This window comes from Pseudochaenichthys georgianus, unplaced genomic scaffold (genome assembly GCF_902827115.2).
Source record: "Pseudochaenichthys georgianus unplaced genomic scaffold, fPseGeo1.2 scaffold_167_arrow_ctg1, whole genome shotgun sequence".
NCBI lineage: Eukaryota > Metazoa > Chordata > Actinopteri > Perciformes > Channichthyidae > Pseudochaenichthys > Pseudochaenichthys georgianus.
Genome location: NW_027262480.1, coordinates 850562 through 871278, shown reverse-complemented (window position 1 = coordinate 871278; position 20717 = coordinate 850562). Strand labels below are relative to the sequence as shown.

At 40.5% G+C, this 20717-nt stretch overlaps 1 protein-coding gene and 1 pseudogene across 1 annotated transcript in view; one reads left to right on the top strand and one right to left on the bottom strand.

Moving 5' to 3' along the window:
• The window catches only part of LOC117441325 (zinc finger protein 721-like), a 393163-nt pseudogene that overhangs the window by 136080 nt on the left and 236366 nt on the right, over nt 1-20717 (bottom strand).
• LOC139433269 (zinc finger protein 420-like) overlaps nt 1-20717 on the top strand; it is a 46659-nt gene that overhangs the window by 11785 nt on the left and 14157 nt on the right. Inside the window, exon 3 of the mRNA XM_071202207.1 lies at nt 7997-8887. Coding sequence (XP_071058308.1) covers nt 7997-8887 — 891 coding nt within the window. The remainder of the gene's footprint in view (nt 1-7996; nt 8888-20717) is intronic.

The window sequence follows — 20717 nt, the reverse complement described above, 5'->3', positions numbered from 1 at the left end:
CACACACACACACACACACACACACACACACACACACACACACACACACACAGCCAGTGGCGGACTGGCCATCGGGACGTTCGGGACGAATCCCATTGGGCCGGTACCGAAGTGGGCCGCCCGTTGAGAGTTTACGTGGGCTGGGCTGGGTGCGAGTCCCGGGCTGATTTTTAGTCCCAGTCCGCCCATCATGTATAGCTGTTCAATGAAGGTAAACAGTGTAGGCGGTGCGTAAAAGCTCTTTGAGCGCTGGTGCTGCTCTTCTCTGAGTTACACGTCCCGTTGCCTCCTGGAGTGACCACACACCCCTGGCCGAAATGTCCTTAAAGTGAAGTCTAAGTACGATATATATCTCAAATAATGTATGCACTGTCATTTCCCCACGTAAACATAACAGTCTGCAATTAAATGGTTGTCTCCTGTGCTCTTCACTCCCTCCTTGGCGCACCGGTAAATTCAAAAATAAAAAGTACGAGAAACTTTCTCGTGGTTTCTCGTGCGCGCGAGTTAGTATCTCGTGCGCGCGAGTTAGTATCTCGTGCGCACCAGAAAGTATCTCGTGCGCACGAGTTAGTATCTCATGCGCACGAGATACTAACTCGTTATCCTGACTTTTTTTTTCTCCCTCTGTTTTTTTTTTTTTTCCCTTCATGTCCCTTTAGGGGCTCCGTAAAATTGCCATTACAGCGGCAGAGAAAATAAATTCTTTGTGTTGTCCTTTTGCACAGATATTCAATATGCTCTTTCCATGACAGCAGGTGGTCAATCATTACACCCAAGTATTTGTATGAAACTCCCTGCTTGATTTGATCTGTATGGAGGACAATGGGGACTTTATGGGAGTCAGATGGTGAGCCAAAAACGATTTCCTCAGTTTTCTTGGTGTTGATCTCAAGAGCATTGTTATCAGTCCACTCAACCACCTGATTTACAGCCTGTTGGTGCAGCTCAGAAATAAATGTTGGGTCGAAACCATTCAATGCTTTATAAACCAGCAGTATTTTGAAAGCCAGTGTAAAGACTGAACAGGAACAGAACAGGAGTGATCCACTTTCTTAGTGTTAGTGAGGACTTGAGCAGCAGCGTTCTGAATTAGCTGCAGCTTTCTAATATATATTTTTAGTGAGACCTGTGAAGACACCATTGCAGTAGTCCAGTCTACTGAAGATAAAGGCATGGACAAGTTTTTCCAAATCCTGCTGTGACATTAGTCTTTTAATCCTAGATATGTTCTTTAGGTGATAGTAAGCTGATTTAGTAACTGTTTTAATGTGACTGTTGAAACTCAGGTCAGAGTCCATGACTACACCAAGATTTCTGGCTTTATCTGTTGTTTTGAACATTGCAGACTGAAGCTCAGCGCTAACTTTTATACGTTCTTCCTTGGCTCCAAAAACCATTACCTCAGTTTTGTCTTTTTTTAATTGGAGAAAGTTCTGACACATCCAGTCATTGATTTGTTCAATGCACTTACTCAGTGTTTGAATTGGAGCATAGTCTCCTGGTGAAATTGTTACGTAAATTTGTGTGTCATCCGCATAGCTATGGTAACTTATTTTGTTGTTTTTCATTATCTGAGCCAGTGGTAGCATGTAGACGTTAAAGAGAAGAGGCCCCAAGATGGAGCCTTGAGGTACCCCACATGTCGTATTTGTCAACTCAGATGTGTATGTACCTATAGAAACAAAGTTGTTTCTGTCCTTTAAGTAGGATTCAAACCAATTTAGAAATCCGAAAGTCCCACCCAGTTTTCCAGTCGGTCTAGTAATATGCTGTGGTCAACAGTGTCAAACGCAGCACTGAGATCTAATAATACTAACACTGAAGTTCTGCCACTGTCTGTGTTTAAGTGGATGTCATTAAAGACCTTTACAAGAGCAGTCTCAGTGCTGTGGTTTGGACGAAAGCCTGACTGGAACACAAAACAGTCATTTAAATACAAGAAATTACTCAACTGTTGAAAAACAACTTGTTCAATGATTTTACCTAGAAATGGCAGGTTTGATATGGGCCTGTAATTGTTCATTACTGAAGCATCTAGATTATTATTTTTTAAGAGCGGTTTAATGACTGCAGTTTTCAGGGCCTGTGGAAAAATACCTGAGTGAAGAGATTTGTTTACGATATGAAGTAGATCTGAGGCCATGCATGGCAAAACATCTTTGAAAAATCCTGTTGGAATAATATCAAGGCAGCAGGAGGAGGACTTCAGAAGTTGTATAATGTCCTCTAGGTTTTTATCATTAATCTGATGGAATTGTGTCATGATGTCTGAATTGATGTTAAGTGGACACAGAGACAACACATCTGCTGTTGCATCCTGATGCAGAGGCACTGACTGCTTGTCTGATTTTCTGAATTTTGTCAGTGAAGAAGGAGGCAAAATCATTGCACGCCCTGGTGGATAGAAATTCAGAGGCTACTGACACTGGGGGGTTAGTTAGTCTGTCGACGGTAGCAAACAAGGCACGTGCGTTGTTTTTGTTTTTGGTAATGATATCAGAGAAGAACGATTGTCGTGCGTTTTTCAATTCCAAATTATAAAGGCCAAGTCTCTCTTTATAGATTTCAAAGTGAACCTGGCGATTTATTTTTCGCCACCTGGGTTCAGCTTTTCGACATTCTCTTTTTTCTGTTTTCACGGTCATGGCCTTTCTCTATGGAGATATTTTCTTGCCAGACATTTCCTTTACCTTAGTTGGAACAATGGCATCTATACATTTTTAAATTTTTGAATTAAAATGATCTACTAGCTCATTTACTGAGATGTTAGCAGGGGCAAGTGTGGAAGAAAAATTCTGAGTAAACATTTCCCTAGTATTTTCAGTTAAATATCGCTTTGTGGTTACCTCTTTTTGAACATTTTTGTGAACAGAAATAGAGCTCTCTAAAAAAACACAGGAATGGTCAGAGAGTGCAACATCAGTCACCACAACCTTAGAGATATTCAGACCCTTTGAGATAATTAAGTCCAGAGTGTGCCCCTTATTGTGCGTGGGCTCCGTCACATGCTGAGTCAGTCCATAGTTATCAAGAACACAAAACAGTTCTTTAGCCTCTCTGTCCTGGGGGTTGTCAACATGGATGTTAAAATCACCAACAATGACTAGACGGTCAAAGTCAATACACACTATAGACAGCAGTTCGGTAAAATCATCAAAAAAGCTTGCACAGTATTTGGGTGGTCTATAGATATTTAGGAACAGAGCTCGAGAGGAGCATTTTAGCTGAAGGGCCACATATTCAAAAGAATAAAAGTTTCCATACGATGTCTTCCTGCATTGAAGGGAATCATTGAACAGAATAGCAACTCCACCCCCTTTCTTATGGATTCTTTCCTGACTCATAAAACTAAAGTTGGGAGGGGTTGATTCGATAAGAACAGCTGCACTGTTATTTTGTTCAATCCAAGTTTCTGTTAAAAACATAAAATCGAGTTTGTGCTCAGTGATAATATCATTGATTGTGGAGACTCCTCCATTCCTGTCATAGGTCTCCCATAATCAGAACATTCCTCAGGCGGCTGCAGTCATACTTCTTCAGGGTTTTCTGCGCGATGTGTTGTGTCTTTCTCCTGTTTTGATTCCTCTTGCCGCTTGTCCTTGGCAGAGGGAACAGATTGATGACACAGGCAGTTGAATGTTAGAGATAAACAATTTCACTGCTGACTTGTTCAGGCAAGTCAGGAGTTTGCCATTTGCCTTGAAAAGATGTCTGCGGTCCCAGAAAAAGTTAAAATTGTCAATAAAATTGACAGAATGGTCAATACATGCAGTCGAAAGCCAGGTGTTCAGTGCAAACAATCTGCTGAATCTCTCCACTCCTCTTCTGACTGGCGGTAGAGGGCCACTGATGAACACCTCTGTATTTAGAGAGCCGACAGTTTCCAACAAACATTTAAAGTCTTCTTTCAGCACTTCTGACTCTTGTTTCACAACATCATTTTTTCCAATGTGCAGAACCACATTCTTCACAGTCGGATGTTCAGCCCCAATATGCAGGATCTTCTCAGCCAAGTCAGAGACCGTATCCCCTGGAAAACAGAGTACTTTGGTGTTGGTTTACTACACAGACCTTTTACATCTCTTACAGCAGAGTCACCCACAATCAGAGTTTCAGGCCCAGTCGTTAGCTTTCCCTCTAGCCTTTTACTTTTGGAGTAGCTATTGGTCCTTACCCTGCTGTGTGAAGAGGACAGGTTATCCAGGTCATCAGAAAGAGATCTCCGGCTCTCGGTCAGCGGAGCGTATCTGTTCTGGATTGGCACACTTGGTGGTTTAGGAGGATTGTTTGTAGTTCTCCTTTTAGCAGATGTCCACGGCTGTTTAGGGGTTGAAGAGGCGCTCTTCCTGGGTGATAACAATGCAGGCCAGCCGGTCGCATCACAGATTTCAGAGCGCTGGGCTCTGCCTGTTATCCGTCCTCCCAAATCCCATGGAAATGATTTACTCTTAGGCTTTGCACCCAGAGAGTTACAGGGAGGACTACCACTTGTAGATTTATTACCCGGTACACAGCCCTCCTGTTCCTTGGAATCCTTGTAGCTGCTAACTAGCTGTGAGTTAGCATACCCTTTTCCATTATTTTGCAACACTGGTAAAGTGGTGTCATTCCCACGATATAGTCCATTCACTTCCACGTTAACTTCCAACCGTTGCATTTTCATTTCCAACACAGCCATCTTCTGTATAAGTTTGTGGAAGTCATCTGTAGAGAACGGAGGCATTTTGTTACCGACTAGCTTAAGCTAAATAGCATGCAGTAGCCTACCAGGCTTTTAGCTGTTGCTAGGCCACGCTACTGTAAGACTGAGGTTGTCGTAAAAATGTTGAAATATGGCTGAAACCCTCCGTCTATTTACAAAGATGAACTGTCCCAGTGATAAGTTAATGTCCAGGAGCCGCTGCTCGAAGTTGTCAGAGAATAAGAATAGGAGAATCAGCATAAAAAGTAAGCAGAGGCAAGAGCAAGCAGAAAAGCGTCTGCACTGTAAGAAAGATAAGTCAGTGTAGTAATTATATGAACCAGAGTAGCAACAGCATCTTACGTACCACCCCCTTGCTTATAGGCAAACATTTTGGTATGGATCAAGTATGTCTTGTGTTGTACTGATAAGAAATCGGAGCAGAATTATTTCTAATGATTTCTTAATCACTGAGGTGAGGGCTATTGGTCTGCAGTCCTTATGTTCTTTTGGGCAGTGGTTTGATGTGTGTAGTTTTCCATGACAGAAGGATGGTCTGCGTATCAATGGAAGCCTGAAAAATGGGTTGCCACACTGGAGCCAGCTCAGTAGCAACGTTTTTCAGCAGAAAACCGCTGCACCCATCTGGCCCAGCAGCTTTATTGGTCTTGGTGCACTGAAATGTTTTTCGGACCTCTTTGACACTGATGGTTATTTTGGAAGCAGGGATTATTGTTTCGAGAATTTCAGTGCACTTTTCAGAATTATCCAGAGACTCGAAACGGGTAAAGAACATGTTTAGTTAATTGGGAAAACAAAATTCATTGTCCGTCACAATAGGTTTAGCTGAAGAGGTCATTCCTGTCATGGTTATCATGGTGTCCCATACTTTTTTGGGGTCTTTGGCTTTAAAAGCATTTTCCAAAAGCTCTATGTGTGTCAGTTTTGATTCCCTCAACTTGACTTTCAGTTATGTATCTCTCCAAGTGCTCCATAGTCTTTGTTTTTGAAAGCTATTTTCCTGGTATTTAGAACTTTTGCAATGTCCTTAGTCACATAATGATTTATTAATTATTAATAATTATTATAATAATCAGCAGCGAACCGTCTGCAAGAGGTGTATTTCGGTTTATTCACGGCATTCATTTTGTTATTCTACAATATTGTTATTTTATAGTTATTTGTTCATGTATATAACCCAATTCAGGGCTCAACATTATAAATGGCCCGCTGGCCCCGGAAGCACTATTTAGACACCCCGGGCCACTAAAAATATTTGTCCTGTGGTATTGGTATTTTGACTAGCAATTTAGTTCAATTGTTTCGTTTATTAACGCTGCAACATAGCGTTTCGTGAGTCGGTTGTCGTTGTTGGGTGAAAAGCAAACAGCCGTTTGCTGCGGAGCCCAGCGGGAGCAGTCTCCCATGAGCGGGAGCGCGCTCCTTCACTACAGACTATCGCGCCACCTAACCATTCGCCAAAATGTTTTTAATACCAGCGGTAACCGGCCAAGCGCCAGGCAAAAAACAATCTTCAAATAAAAGAAAGTCACTGGATGAGTTAAAGGAGAGTGACGGGGAGCATGAGAAGAAGAGGGAGAGAAAGTTTCAGCCAGCTTGATCGATGGAGTTGGCTTCTAGTGGTGCAGTGACGCGTTCTAAAACCCTTTTATAATCTATCGATTAGATTTATGATTCGAAATTATAAAAGTAGGGTAGACATGCGGAGATTATCCGGCTGAACAAAACGTGCATTTATCAAACAGGTTCATTTTCCACAGACCTTATTTCCAGCTATTTTCCAAAACCCTGTGGAGAAATCCCATTGCTTTTTGTCGAGGGAACCAGCAGCTTACTTCCTGGTTTTAGGACGCGTCACTGGCTGCACCTCTCAATATGATGCCAATATTAACAAGGTCTTCTGTCGGCTCTGTCCAACAATGCCGACCTATGCTGACAAGTAAGTGAAGAGTAGACAATATAAAGGTATTGGCTACAGTGTTTCCCCTATATACAAATAGTGGCGGCGCAGCGCCGCTGCTGAAATATGCGCACCGCTGCTAGGGGGCGCCAGCTAGGTACCCAAAAAAAAAAAAAATCATTTAAAAAATTAAAAAAATTAAAATAATAATAAGTGGTGACCCTTTTTCATTTTTGATTGTTTATGTGGATTTGTAGTATTTGTGTTACTGTATGTTCAATAAAGGTGTATTTTTGCTAAATGTTGAGACATTGCCACTGTATGTACTAGGCAGGGCCGATTTTTGGTATAGGGCACCAGATCTGGGGGGCGCTGCACTGGTAGCTCTGGGAGGGAAAAAACATTTTTGACCATTGGCGCTCATCCTAATTTTCGGCCTTGATGCAACAACATTCATAATTAAGTAAATGTAACACCCTTTTCACCCGGTTACACTTTCCATTTGCCCTGTACAATAGGCGCTGTAAGTGATGAAAGTGGGGGATGTTGGCTTATCAGGCGCCTGCAGCTCACAGCCAAAGTGCGAGCGTGGGAGCGAGAGTGCGAGCGAGGGAGAGAGGGCACACCGGTACCGGCGCTGTTGTTATTAGAATCTGGTGCTAGCTGCGCTAACGGATATAAGAAGTAGATGTTTCTACAACCAGGATGGAGGGGAGCTCTCCTGTCAGACTGAGAGGCTTAGTGAGGTAAAGGACTCAGTGTTTAGATAGTTCATTTCAGTCTAAGTTATCTCAGTGGGTCTCAAACAAATTGCTCTACACCCCTGGCCGAAATGTCCCTAAAATTAAGTCCGAGTTCGAAATAATGTATGCAATGCCATTTCCCCACATAAGCATAACAGTCTGCAATGAAATGTCCGTCTCCTATACACTCCACTTACTACTTGGCGCACCGGTAACTTTCTCCTGTGAACGAGTTCTCTCACTCTTTTTTTTCATTGCCCTTTAGGGGCTTCGTACAATACAAATGCAAATATTTTATTTCAGAAAGTAAAGTCCTTTCGAGTCATCCCTCTCAAGCCGAAGTCAATTATCAAGTCATGAATCCCAAGTCAAAGTCAAGTCGAGGATTTTATCAATGTTAGTCAAGCAAGTCTCAAGTCCAAAAATATGCAGAGTCGAGTCATGTGACTCGAATCCTCCACCTCTGGTATTTACTGTGGTTAGAATGTTGCTGTTTTACTGTATCTAATATAATAAACACAAACAGTTAGTAAAAGTAGTATTCCGTTAACTCAATGTTTATATTAAGTGAGTTTTTATTTTGTTAACTGTATCTGTATTTATGCTTTTTTGTTTTACTTTCTCTCTTTCTTTGTCTGTCTGTTCTAGAAACCGAAAGGAAGAGAGAGACGTCACAGGTGTCAGCAATGTAACAAATCCTTTACAACATCTCGATATTTAAAGATCCACCTGCGTATTCATACTGGAGAAAAACCATACAGCTGTGAACAGTGTGGGAAAACATTCAGGGAATTAGGTGCTCTCAAATCACATCAACGTATTCACACTAGAGAAAAACCGTACAGCTGTGAAGAGTGTGGGACAACATTCAATAGATCAGATCATCTCAAAACACATCAACGTATTCACACTGGAGAAAAACCGTACAGCTGTGAAGAGTGTGGGAAAACATTCAGGGAATCAGGTAATCTCAAATCACATCAACGTATTCACACTGGAGAGAAACCGTACAGCTGTGAAGACTGTGGGAAAACTTTCACTCAATCAGGTGCTCTCAAAACACATCACCGTATTCACACGGGAAACAAACCGTACAGCTGTGAAGAGTGTGGGAAGACATTCACAATAGCATGTAATTTTAAAACGCATCAACGAATTCATACCGGAGAAAAACCGTATTGGTGTGAAAACTGTGGGAAAACATTCACTACATCAAGTGATCTCAAAACACATCAACGTATTCATACTGGAGAGAAACCGTACATGTGTGAAGAGTGTGGGACAACATTCACTACATCAAGTCAACTCAAAACACATCAGCGTGTTCACACAGGAGAGAAACCGTACAGCTGTGAAGAGTGTGGGAAAACATTCACGACATCAAGTAATTTTCAAACGCATCAACGAATTCATACTGGAGAAAAACCGTATTGGTGTGAAGACTGTGGGAAAATGTTCACTTCATCAAGTCAACTCAAAACACATCAGCGTGTTCACACAGGAAATAACCCATACAGCTGTGAAGAGTGTGGGAAAAATGTTCAGGACATCAAGTGAACTCACAATCCATCACCGTGTTCACACAGGAGAGACACCTTAGTGGTGTTAAGAGTGTGGGAAAACGTTTTCTCAAAGCATTCACCTTAAAATCCATGAGCGAATCCATTCTGCATGGTTTTGAACAACTATGAGAGCCAAGCTAGCTGTTTCTTCCTCTTGATATCCTGAGAGCTGTAGTTATATTTTTATATATCTTTCTGAATTGAAGTCTGACTAACAGACTTCAATTCAAAGAGTCAGTCTCGTTTTATGTGCCAGGAAAAGCCCTGAGGTCCTCCTCGGCTTTTTAATATCCCTTAGTTCCCCAAAATAAAATGGGTGAGGCTTTTATCCACTACGCTCCCAAACTGTGGAACACCAGGAAATATCAGATAGGCTCAGTGGACACTTTTAAATGCCAGCTAAAGACACATCTCTTTAGATTAGCTTTTTATTAGCAACCCCCCACTTTTATATTGTTTCATTTATGATATAGCAAAGGTTTTATCTTATATTACAGTGAGTCCCACAGCATGTTAATACTTTGGGTGGCCCCCAAAGTATAATGGCTCCCCCCAAAGTATAATTTGTGTTTTTTGTTTTTTTTTACTCAGTGAGCACTCATTTGCGTTTGCATTGGTGGCAATGACTCAGTGAGTAAAAAAAACTTAAAAAACCATAAATGATACTTTGGGGGGAGCCACCCATAAATTATACTTTGGGGGGAGCCATTATACTGGTAAACAGCCTCTATGGGCGCGAGTCCAGACCCACTTTTGGAATCAAATGATGATGTCAGTGGGATTATCTCCTTTATCAACTCCTAAGCATCCCCGGGACAACATCACTAGCCCCGCCCCTAAAAAGGTGTGAACTTGAGCCAATCAAGGACTACTACTACTAGGTCGTCCTTAGACGAGTTTGCCAACGGGTTCGCCAATCCTCACGGTCCTCCATACACCCGGCCAGCTCTGTGGAGCGTTCCACATCCTTCCTCAGCACCTCCACGTATGTTGGCGTGGGGCGCCCTCTTGGTCGGTGCCCGTGTGTTGGCTCCCAGAGTACTAACTTGCCAGCTGTAAGTTCCTGGTGTCGATGGCAGTGACCTGCAAATTTCAGTTTCCTGGATGCCACCTTGTCACTCAGCCTGGGTAGCCCACCAGGACTAGCCCCGCTCCTCTGTATTAGTTATTTAACAGTTTCAAAAGCAACATTTATTTTTACGTTGGTTTCCTTATATTTTAATCGTTTAACCTTTATTAGAATTATGATATTTGTATTACTCTACATTACTAGTTTTTATTTCTGTTGTACCTATATGTTCACTTTATTTTATAGGGTTATATATTGTTGAATCTAGTCAATTATCTTTCCGAGATAAATCTTTTTTTTGTTTTTACTGTATTTCATTTGTTATTATCATACATGTTACCTCTTTGTGTATCTTAAGCTGATACAATATTTTTCTGCATGTATCTGTAAAGGTCTTAACAGACTCAGGGGACTTTCTTGTTGTTTATTTTTAACTTGTGATGTGTCGACATTTTGTAAAGCACTATGAGCTGCACGTGCTGTATGAAAAGTGCTGTATGAATAAAGCTTTATTATTACAACAGTTTTTTATGTTCTGACCAGTGTTCACACTATGCCAACACAAGGCCACAGAGATGCTGTTTCTCCGATGTAATTGATGTTTGTAATGGTTCCTGAACTATGAAGAAATGTTTTACTATGCTGTGTTTCAACCATGTATTTTTATCTCAACTGCTAGCCTCGTTAAGCTGCATTGAAGGAATTTAGTTTCACTGTTCATTAATCTGCCGAGTAGTTTCTCCAATAATCTGTTTGGTTAATAAAATGTTGAGACTTTAAACTTCTATTGGGATGTTTTTGATAGTTCCTGTTGAGTTAGCAGTCTGTTCTGGGTTGCAGTCGAATTGTCCACAAATAAGCTCCTATAGTCTTTTCCTATCCACTATTCCCGGGGTTAATGTCTTTTCTTATGTTTACCGATCAGCAACGTGGTATAAAAAGTTACGAACAAAGAACGGGAGGCAACAAAAACACGGTTTAATGGATGAAAGCACGGATAAATCCCCCTCCAAGGATAAACTAACTCTTTGTATGTGTTTTAAAAGTCTCTTAAACACATTACATTCGGTATAAAATCTGCATCAACGTCTGTTAGCAACGTGTAGCTTCTGAGGACCGGAAGCTAGAAACTGACCACCGCAATGCATCATGGGATTGTAGTTTTTCTTTTAAACATAATTTCACTGCCCACTGTGGTGAAAAAACTAACAGTATTAAAATAATGAATAATTATATTATTATTAATAATAATAAAATATATACATGGGACTGGTATGACAGATTTTAAACATTGGGAAAAATATTTTTGTTTGTAATAAAAGGCATAAAACACATCCAGTAAAAGATAGGACAAAACACCAATGAAAAGCAGCTACAAACTCACCTCCTCCAACGCCCCAAAAGCCTGTCGGAAAAGGTGAGTCTTTAGCTGCCCCTTAAAAACCTCCACAGAGGCTCTCAGTTTCTGGGGGAGTTCATTCCATAGGGGGCACCGCCTGAAAGGCACAGTCCCCCTTAGTTTGTAGCCTGGTTCAAGGCTAAGAGGCCTTGCTCGGCGGGTGCTTGGCCATGGACAGCTCTATATGTGTAAACCAGGGGTAGCCAACACGGTGCCCGCAGGCACTTAGTCGCCCGCAGGAGCAACGTGAGTCGCCCGTCGGGCATGTTCTAAAAATAGCTCGCCAAGCAAATCCAAAATGTATAAAATACACAAAACAAAAAAGGAAATGTAATTAAAAGAATCTACCCTATGCATAAACGAAACCTACATCATAGTGAACTCTATCTACTTACTACAACTCTATATCTATCTAACACCCCTCCCCCACAATGAATATCGACCAATCACGTTCTTGCTTGATTTGCTGGACAATGTGGCACCTCCCCGCTGATTTTCCTTCTGGCAGAATCTCCACAACACATCAGCCCCATTGAACAGCCTAGTCGTGCCAGCCTATACAACACATGAGGGGCAGAGTTTTACTCTGTGTGTATTGCAACTTGCTTATATATTTATTGCACTTGACGCACACACACGCATGGCGTAATTTCCACTGGGGACAGGGAGGACATGTCCCTCGCACTTTTCGAAAATCCCGTTTGAGTCCCCCCATTTAACAAATATGTTTATGAGCACACAGCCTCTGTGAGCGAGCGAGACAGAGAGCGAGCTAGAGAGCACATCACCTTTATCTATTTAATAAAGTAAGAAATCATTCCAATGTGTACTATAGGACAGTAAAAAAAAAAAAAACTTTAAAAGGGGAGTGATTAGTCAAATATGCATAAATAAAAAGAAAGAATGCTAATTAGGTAACATAAGATAAGAATAAACAAGTTTAAAGATTTGTTATTGGTTGTGATCATATGCTAAAGATGTTTGGATTATTGAAAAGTATACAGCTCCCTTTCATATAAGTGTTGAGAGCTGTATCCATAAATTCATGTTGTGCTCAAAGTGCTCCAGATTGATGCATTTCACTTCAACATTAAAAGAACATCTTCCATGCATGCCCCCGGACCCCCCTAGAGGAGGTGAGGCCCACCCCCAAATAAAGCAGGTTAAATTAATTAAATTGAATACATGTTCTTTTAGTAAACACTGCAAACAGGTCCCACAGACTCAAACAGCACACAAAGGTTAAAGGTCAGCATATAATGTTAAAATGTGCTAAATATATACACTGCAAAAAACAAAAAAAAGAGGAGTAAAAGTAGCCCCCGACTTGTTTTATTCTTTTAAAGTAGCCCTCACCCTAAAAAAGGTTGGTGACCCCTGATCTAGCATGATGGCGTGGTCGACTGTGTCAAATGCTGCACTCAGGTTCAACAACACCAGAACGACGCAATCTCCTGCATCCGATGCCATCATAATAGGCGCATTCACACTGCGGTACTTTTCCCACAAAGGTTCATGCGAAATGAGTTCATGCGAACTCTTTAGTTCGCATGAACTAAGTACAGATCGCGTTCACACCGGAAAAAGTCCCTGGGGGTGGATTAGGCAAATGAAGCCGCTGACGTCACTTCTTCTTCTTCTGCTTTGGGCTTACTGGCAGGCCGCAAACCACTTCACGGCGTTTACTGCCGCCCAAAGTCCCCGGAGTTGGGGACTGGCTTCAGTAGAAGCTGCTGGGGAGCCTTCCGAGTAAATCGCCAGAACGCCGACACCTCCTCATCTCCACTGCTCCCATGTTTTATTTTGTGTTGCCATAAGTTAGTCTCTCTGCGTGTCTGCGCTGGGCTAATGCTAATAATGCTAATGCAAGGATAATAAAATGGCGGCTTCACAAAACTTTTTGGGAGTTATACGGGGCGTGGTTTGCAATCCACCCAGCCAATCAGAAATATAGGGGGGTAAAAAGGTTCGCATGAACTAATTTTAGTACCGGCTCTTTTTGGTGTGAACGCGATCATGAACTAAGTTCGCATTAACCTTTGTGGGAAAAGTACCGCAGTGTGAATGCGCCTAATGTCATTGGAAACCCTGAGTGATACAAATAAGAATTAAATGCATTATTGTTTTCAAAATGCTTTACATAAAACTTGAAAACAATATTGAATTAGAAATGTATAGAAAATTAAATAATAATAATTAAAATAATTAATAAGAAAAACATAAAAATAAAATAGTAATGAAGTAAATAAAATAAATCACAAAAACTTGAAAAAATATCTATAAAGAAATGCAACATGAAAATAAAATGTTTACTGAAACTAAAAAAACAAATTGGTAACGATAAGAATTAAATACATTATTTGTTTCAAACGTTTTTATATAAAGAACTAGTTCCTTAAAGAATATTCACTCAAATAGAGCAAATGCAATTAAAAAAGAAAACCCTTGATGCAAAAGCCTTTTTACATTTAACAGATGTTATTAATGTAGTGAAACCACCAGGGGAAGTGTTAGGAGATGTCTGAAGTATCTGTTGCACCTGACTTTATGACAGGGACGTTATTTAAAGGTCCCATGTCATGGCCATTTCTACTGATCATAATTCCATTGTTGAGGTGTACTATAATATATTTATACTGTGCAATTTTCTAAACTCATATTGGTTTCTCATACAGCATCTCTGTATAGTATGTGTATTCACTCTCTGACCTAAACGGCTTGTTGGAGCTCCTGCCCCCCCCCCTCCCTGTGAGCCCAGTGGGCTCTGATAGGTCACGCGACGTGCAGCTGCTCGTTGCTGTGAGGAGCAGACAGGGCTTCCGTGTTACAGATACAGCGAGAACAAGCAAAACTCATTCTGAGCACACACAAACACTCACAGCCGAAGTGAAAACAATAAGTGTGGCTCGATATTGAGTAAGAAAAAGGTTTATAACGCTGTGAGCATGGATCTGCGGAGAGCATTTCTCCGTGATCCCAACGTAGTCCGAAAAAACGTTTACCCATTTAAAGAGTCGTGGTAGATACCTTGTTTGTTTTAAACATCATAAATACACAAACAACAATCAATACTTACAGGTTGTGTACCCTGCTGGTCCAAACAAAGCAGGAACAGCATCGTTCTTGTTCTTGTTCTTGTAGTGCCCTACCTGTACATATCCGTCATGAATCGCTGAAAGGTTTGGGAAGCTTTGTTTCGTGAAAGGCTGGCAGAGGGTGCGGCCAAGCTCTGGGCGTGGCTACTGGTTATCCCTACGTAGCGATACCCAGAAAGAAAATTAGAAATCTCCGAGGCCTTTTGGGGAGGTATTTTCTGTGTTAGAATTGTACTCCCTACAGGGTGTACTTTGAGGGTTTTTGACTGCAGACCGAAACTTTACATGCATAAAAACCTTCATAACACACAAGGAGACTGGTAATAACCGGAAAAGCATGACATGGGACCTTTAATCACCAGGGGAAGTGTTAGCAGATGTCTGAAGTATTTGTTGCACATTACTTTATGACAGGGACGTTATTTAATATTGCATTGCAGTCTGCTTACTAGTTAAAGAAAGACAACAATTGTCTCATTATTGGACAATTACAAAAGAGGCTTCATGTTGATGGATGTTTTTATTAAAAATGACACAATTTAATATCCTTTTTTTTAACCTGTTCCTATTGGTCTAATCCAGTCAGCTGAAATGGGACAGATCATGTGACCCAGCTTCTGTTTTGATAGGAATAAGTGTCTAAACGTTTCCTGTTTACGGCCGTTTAAATCTCTGTTTTGAGAATAATAAAATAATATATTAAAAAGGAGAAATTAAATATATGAAATTTATGAAATAAAAATAGTGGTCCGGAGACCCTGGAGGGTTTATCGGCCTCAGGAGCAGGGGTGGATCTAGAACAAATATTCATGGAGTGGCAAGAGGGTTGCAGAAGATTTTGAGGGGTGGAATCCCCTGGCAGAAGTATATGCTGATTTAATCGCATTCATATCAATCATTGTTAATTTGGAAATCCACAATATTGATATTTTTAACTCAATAACATAGGTGACATTATTGTGGCACAACATAATTTAATGCATTTTAAATGAATAATAACTGAATTAGTTTGTTTAACTCTTAGACCAGCATGGGTACCAAATCTATGCAGACTGCTGCAATAAGTACATTAATTAACTGTCTCATCGATGTTTGTCTGAATTAATATGATACTATTAACAATCATATCATTCCGATCGGCTCTCAATCACTTTTATGATTCACATATTCAGTGTTATTATTGAATAAACTATATTTTTTGGAGGAGTTAATGATGAATGTTCCACAAGATGCTTGCTCACAACTCCTTCAAATTTTAAAGACAAGTAATTACGATCATATATCAAAGGATTCAAAGGAACAGTTCAGCGCCCCGCGACTTTACTGCAAATAGTTACAACCTTGACTTTACATCAGAAAGAACAAACATTAAAGAAGTGACTAACTGCATCAGTTAGGGTAAAACATGTATAAAGCTAAAACATATACATCACTGCAGTTATTATCCAGTGGAAAGTCCTTACCTACTGGCTTAGTTAAATCAAAGTGGTTACTTTTTTTGGTGGGCAGTGTAGTTTTACACACCGTCTTATTTGACTTTCTCAGGTCTTAAAAATATTTTTTGGGGGCAGACCCCCACAAAGAAAAAAATATATTTACACACGTAAGGTCATCATCTTAACAGTTTGTTATAATCATCCGTGAGCAGAGCATCAAGTTGGCATGCCTATTACAGCTGAATGCGGCGATTACCCTGTTGTTCATCAAAACGCCTTCCAAACGTATTAAGATCAACAGCTTTAGTGTGTTTTGATTCAATGCTGAGTACAGCCAAACTTGACAGTCTCTTCTCTGTCATTGTAGACCGCAAATACCTCATTCCTTCCGTCTACTTGGGTCCGAATACTTCTCGTTTTGCGCCGTCCCGTTCAAATGAAATCGCCGCGAATCATATTTCCACACTCGCGCCAGGGCCGGGGTTAAAAGACTCACGTCTTGTGCTGCATTCACTTGCACTCGGACATTAGAGACTTTCTCTCATAAATGTCCGATGAGCCACAACTTTTCTTTCAAAACAAAGCTGCCAGTCCAACAACACCCTTAGACCTTGCCACCCCAGCTGCCAACTGGGGTGGCAAGGTCTATTTTTAGGTTGGTTGTTGCCACCCCATGCCACTCGGTAGATCCCCCTGCTCAGGAGACACCAGACCGAGGGCCATTGTTTTGTGTTACTTCCATTTAGAAACACACACATTATTCTTCTGAATAATGGCACCAACAGTGGTCTCCTTCTCACCAAGCTGCTTTCTGATAGTCTTGTAGCCGATCCCAGCCTTGAGCAGGTCTACGATCTCACCCTGAGGTCCTTAGACAGCTCTTTGATCTTGTCCATGGTGGAGAGGTTGGAATCTGATTTCATTTCATTTCATTTCAAACCTTTATTTAACGAGATTGGTCCCATTGAGATCATAGATCTCTTTTTCAAGGGAGACCTGCAGCAAATAGGTTCCACATGAAACATAAAACAATAAAGGACATTATACATTATATTTACAGGATACATTTACAATAGTTATAGACATTTACAAGTGCCCATAGTATCAACGAGCATTTCATTTAGCCTAGCTTTAAAAACATGCAGAGGAATGAGATTGCTCAGTTTCAATTCTAGCTGTAGACTGTTACAAGCAAGATTGATTGATTCTGTGGACAGGTGTCTTTTAAACAGGTAATATTAGGTTAAATAATAGGTTAAACAGTTGATATTAGAGATTACTTTTAAAGGAAGATTACTTATTTAACCGGTCGGTGGGAGCCAGAATCCTTGTTTGTTGCAAGGGGATCAAATACTTATTTCCCACAGTTAAATGCAAATGTTTATCTTTTATATAATGTCAATTTCTGGATTTTATTTTTGATATTCTTACTCTCTGTTTATATAAACCTCCCATTACAATGATAGACTGTTCATTTATTTGTAAGTAGGTAAACTTACAAAATCTGCAGGCGATCAAATACTTATTTCCTCCACTGTCTATAACAGGCCTAAATTACTCTCTTTATTTGTAAGCTTTAGTAAAGATCTACAAAAAAAGAGTAGATATTTACTAAAACCATTTAGTGCTTCGCATAATAAAATATACAACGGATGTAACCTGATATATATTATGCTGTAGGAGCTGTAGGTGTGTGTAGTAAAGTGTGTAGATGTAATGTAAAAAGCAGTGCCATGATACGTCACTATTTCATCACGTTTTCAAGTTAAAAAACTGCCTTTTTTGTGTCTAATGTGCGTTTTTCACACGTTTAATAATTCAAAACGCTGCTTCTTACTGTACATTGTGTTTTATTGTTAGACAAATCCCTGTTTTCTTATTAAGTCTGAAGGGTCTAAGCTCTGGTTTTACATGTGGGCACGGAGTTCATCACCCAGGTGTAATTTATATTCAGCTATGTTCAAAGTCACTTTTAATTTGAAGTTAAGGGTTTAATAATTGTACAGTTCAGTAATGTAAAAAGCAGTGCTACAATACTATATTTCAACATGTTTTCTAGTTAAAAAAACATAAAAACAAGATCTGTTTTTTGGTCATACAGAGTTATTCACAATGGTCTAGTTGTCTAATAATTGGTTTTACATGCAGGGGCCTGGGGTTCACCACCCAGAACATCTGTCTCTGTGTTATGGCTTTAATATTTGACAGTTCAATCAAAAGCAGTGCCACACAACGTCACTATTTCATGGTGTTCACAAGGTTAAAACTGTTTTTTTTGGTGCGCCTGTGTTTTCATATACAGTGGGGCAAAAAAGTAGTTAGTCAATCACCAATTGTGCAAGTTCTCCAACTTAAAAAGATGAGAGAGGCCTGTAATTTTCATCCTAGGTACACTTAAACTATGAGAGACAGAATGGGGGGAAAGAATCCAGGAAATCACATTGTAGGATTTGTAATGAATTAATTGGTAAATTCCTCGGTAAAATAAGTATTTAGTCACCTACAAACAAACAAGATTTATGGCTCTCACAGACCTGTAACTTCTTCTTTAAGAGCCTCCTCTGTCCTCCACTTGTTAACTATATTAATGGCACTTGTTTGAACTCGTTATCAGTATAAAAGACAACTGTCCACAACCTCAAACAGTCACACTCCAAACTCCACTATGGCCAAGACCAAAGAGCTGTCAAAGGACACCAGAAACTAAATTGTAGACCTGCACCAGGCTGGGAAGACTGAATCTGCAATAGGTAAGCAGCTTGGTGTGAAGAAATCAACCGTGGGAGCAATTATTAGAAAATGGAAGACATCCAAGACCACTGATAATCTCCCTCGATCTGGGGCTCCACGCAAGATCTCACCCTGTGGGATCAAATTGATCACAAGAACGGTGAGAAAAAAATCCCAGAACCACACAGGGGGACCGAGTCCATGACCTGCAGAGAGCTGGGACCAAAGTAACAAAGGCTACCATCAGTAACACACTACGCCGCCAGGGACTCAAATCCTGCAGTGCCAGACGTGTCCCCCTGCTTAAGCCAGTACATGTCCAGGCCCGTCTGAAGTTTGCTAGAGAGCATTTAGATGATCCAGAAGAGGATTGGGAGAATGTCATATGGTCAGATGAAACCAAAATATAACTTTTTGGTCAAAACTCAACTAGACGTGTTTGGAGGAGAAAGAATGCTGAGTTGCATCCAAAGAACACCATACCTACTGTGAAACATGGGGGTGGAAACATCATGCTTTGGGGCTGTTTTTCTGCAAAGGGACCAGGACGACTGATCCGTGTAAAGGAAAGAATGAATGGGGCCATGTATTGTGAGATTTTGAGTGACAACCTCCTTCCATCAGCAAGGGCATTGAAGATGAAACGTGGCTGGATCTTTCAGCATGACAATGATCCCAAACACACCGCCCGAACAACGAAGGAGTGGCTTCGTAAGAAGCATTTCAAGGTCCTGGAGTGGCCTAGCCAGTCTCCAGATCTCAACCCCATAGAAAATCTTTGGAGGGAGTTGAAAGTCTGTGTTGCCTAGCGACAGCCCCAAAACATCACTGCTCTAGAGGAGATCTGCATGGAGGAATGGGCCAAAATACCAGCAACAGTGTGTGAAAACCTTGTGAAGACTTACAGAAAACGTTTGACCTCTGTCATTGCCAACAAATGGTATATCACAAAGCATTGAGATGAACTTTTGTTATTGACCAAATACTTATTTCCCACCATAATTTGCAAATAAATTCTTTAAAAATCAGACAATGTGATTTTCTGGATTTTTTTTTTCTCATTTTGTCTCTCATAGTTGAGGTATACCTAGGATGAAAATTACAGGCCTCTCTCATCTTTTAAAGTGTAGAACTAAAAACACTCTAAAACACTTCACCGTGGACTAGAGGTCCAATAATTGGTTCTGTTTGCGCAACCCTGTGTCCTAAAAATTACGTTCCCACAGAACTAAACTACGTTTGGGGAGAAACGTATTTTCTTCCCACGTTACGTTAGTTATGAACGTATCTTAAACACGTTTATTTTCTACATATCTTTGCCATTTATTGTCTTGCTTATAATAATGATAATAGTCATTTATATATTTATTTATAAATATCAAATGTGTACATATATACAGTGGGGCAACAAAGTATTTAGTCAGCCACCAAGTGTGCAAGTTCTCCCACTTAAAAAGATGAGAGGCCTGTAATTTTCATCCTAGGTATACGTCAACTATGAGAGCCAAAATGAGAAGAAAGAAAATCCAGAAATTCACATTGTCTGATTTTTAAAGAATTTATTTGCAAACTATGGTGGAAAATAAGTATTTGGTCAATAACAAAAGTTAATCTCAATACTTTGTTATATACCCTTTGTTGGCAATGACAGAGGTCAAACGTTTTCTGTAAGTCTTCACAAGGTTTTCACACACTGTTGCTGGTATTTTTGGCCCATTCCTCCATGCAGATCTCCTCTAGAGCAGTGATGTTTTGGGGCTGTCGCTGGGCAACACAGACTTTCAACTCCCTCCAAAGATTTTCTATTGGGTTGAGATCTGGAGACTGGCTAGGCCACTCCAGGACCTTGAAATGCTTCTTACGAAGCCACTCCTTCATTGCCCGGGCGGTGTGTTTGGGATCATTGTCATGCTGAAAGACCCAGCCACGTTTAATCTTCATTGCCCTTGCTGATGGAAGGAGGTTGTCACTCAAAATCTCACAATACATGGCCCCATTCATTCTTTCCTTTACACGGATCAGTTGTCCTGGTCCCTTTGTAGAAAAACGGCCCCAAAGCATGATGTTTCCATCATCCT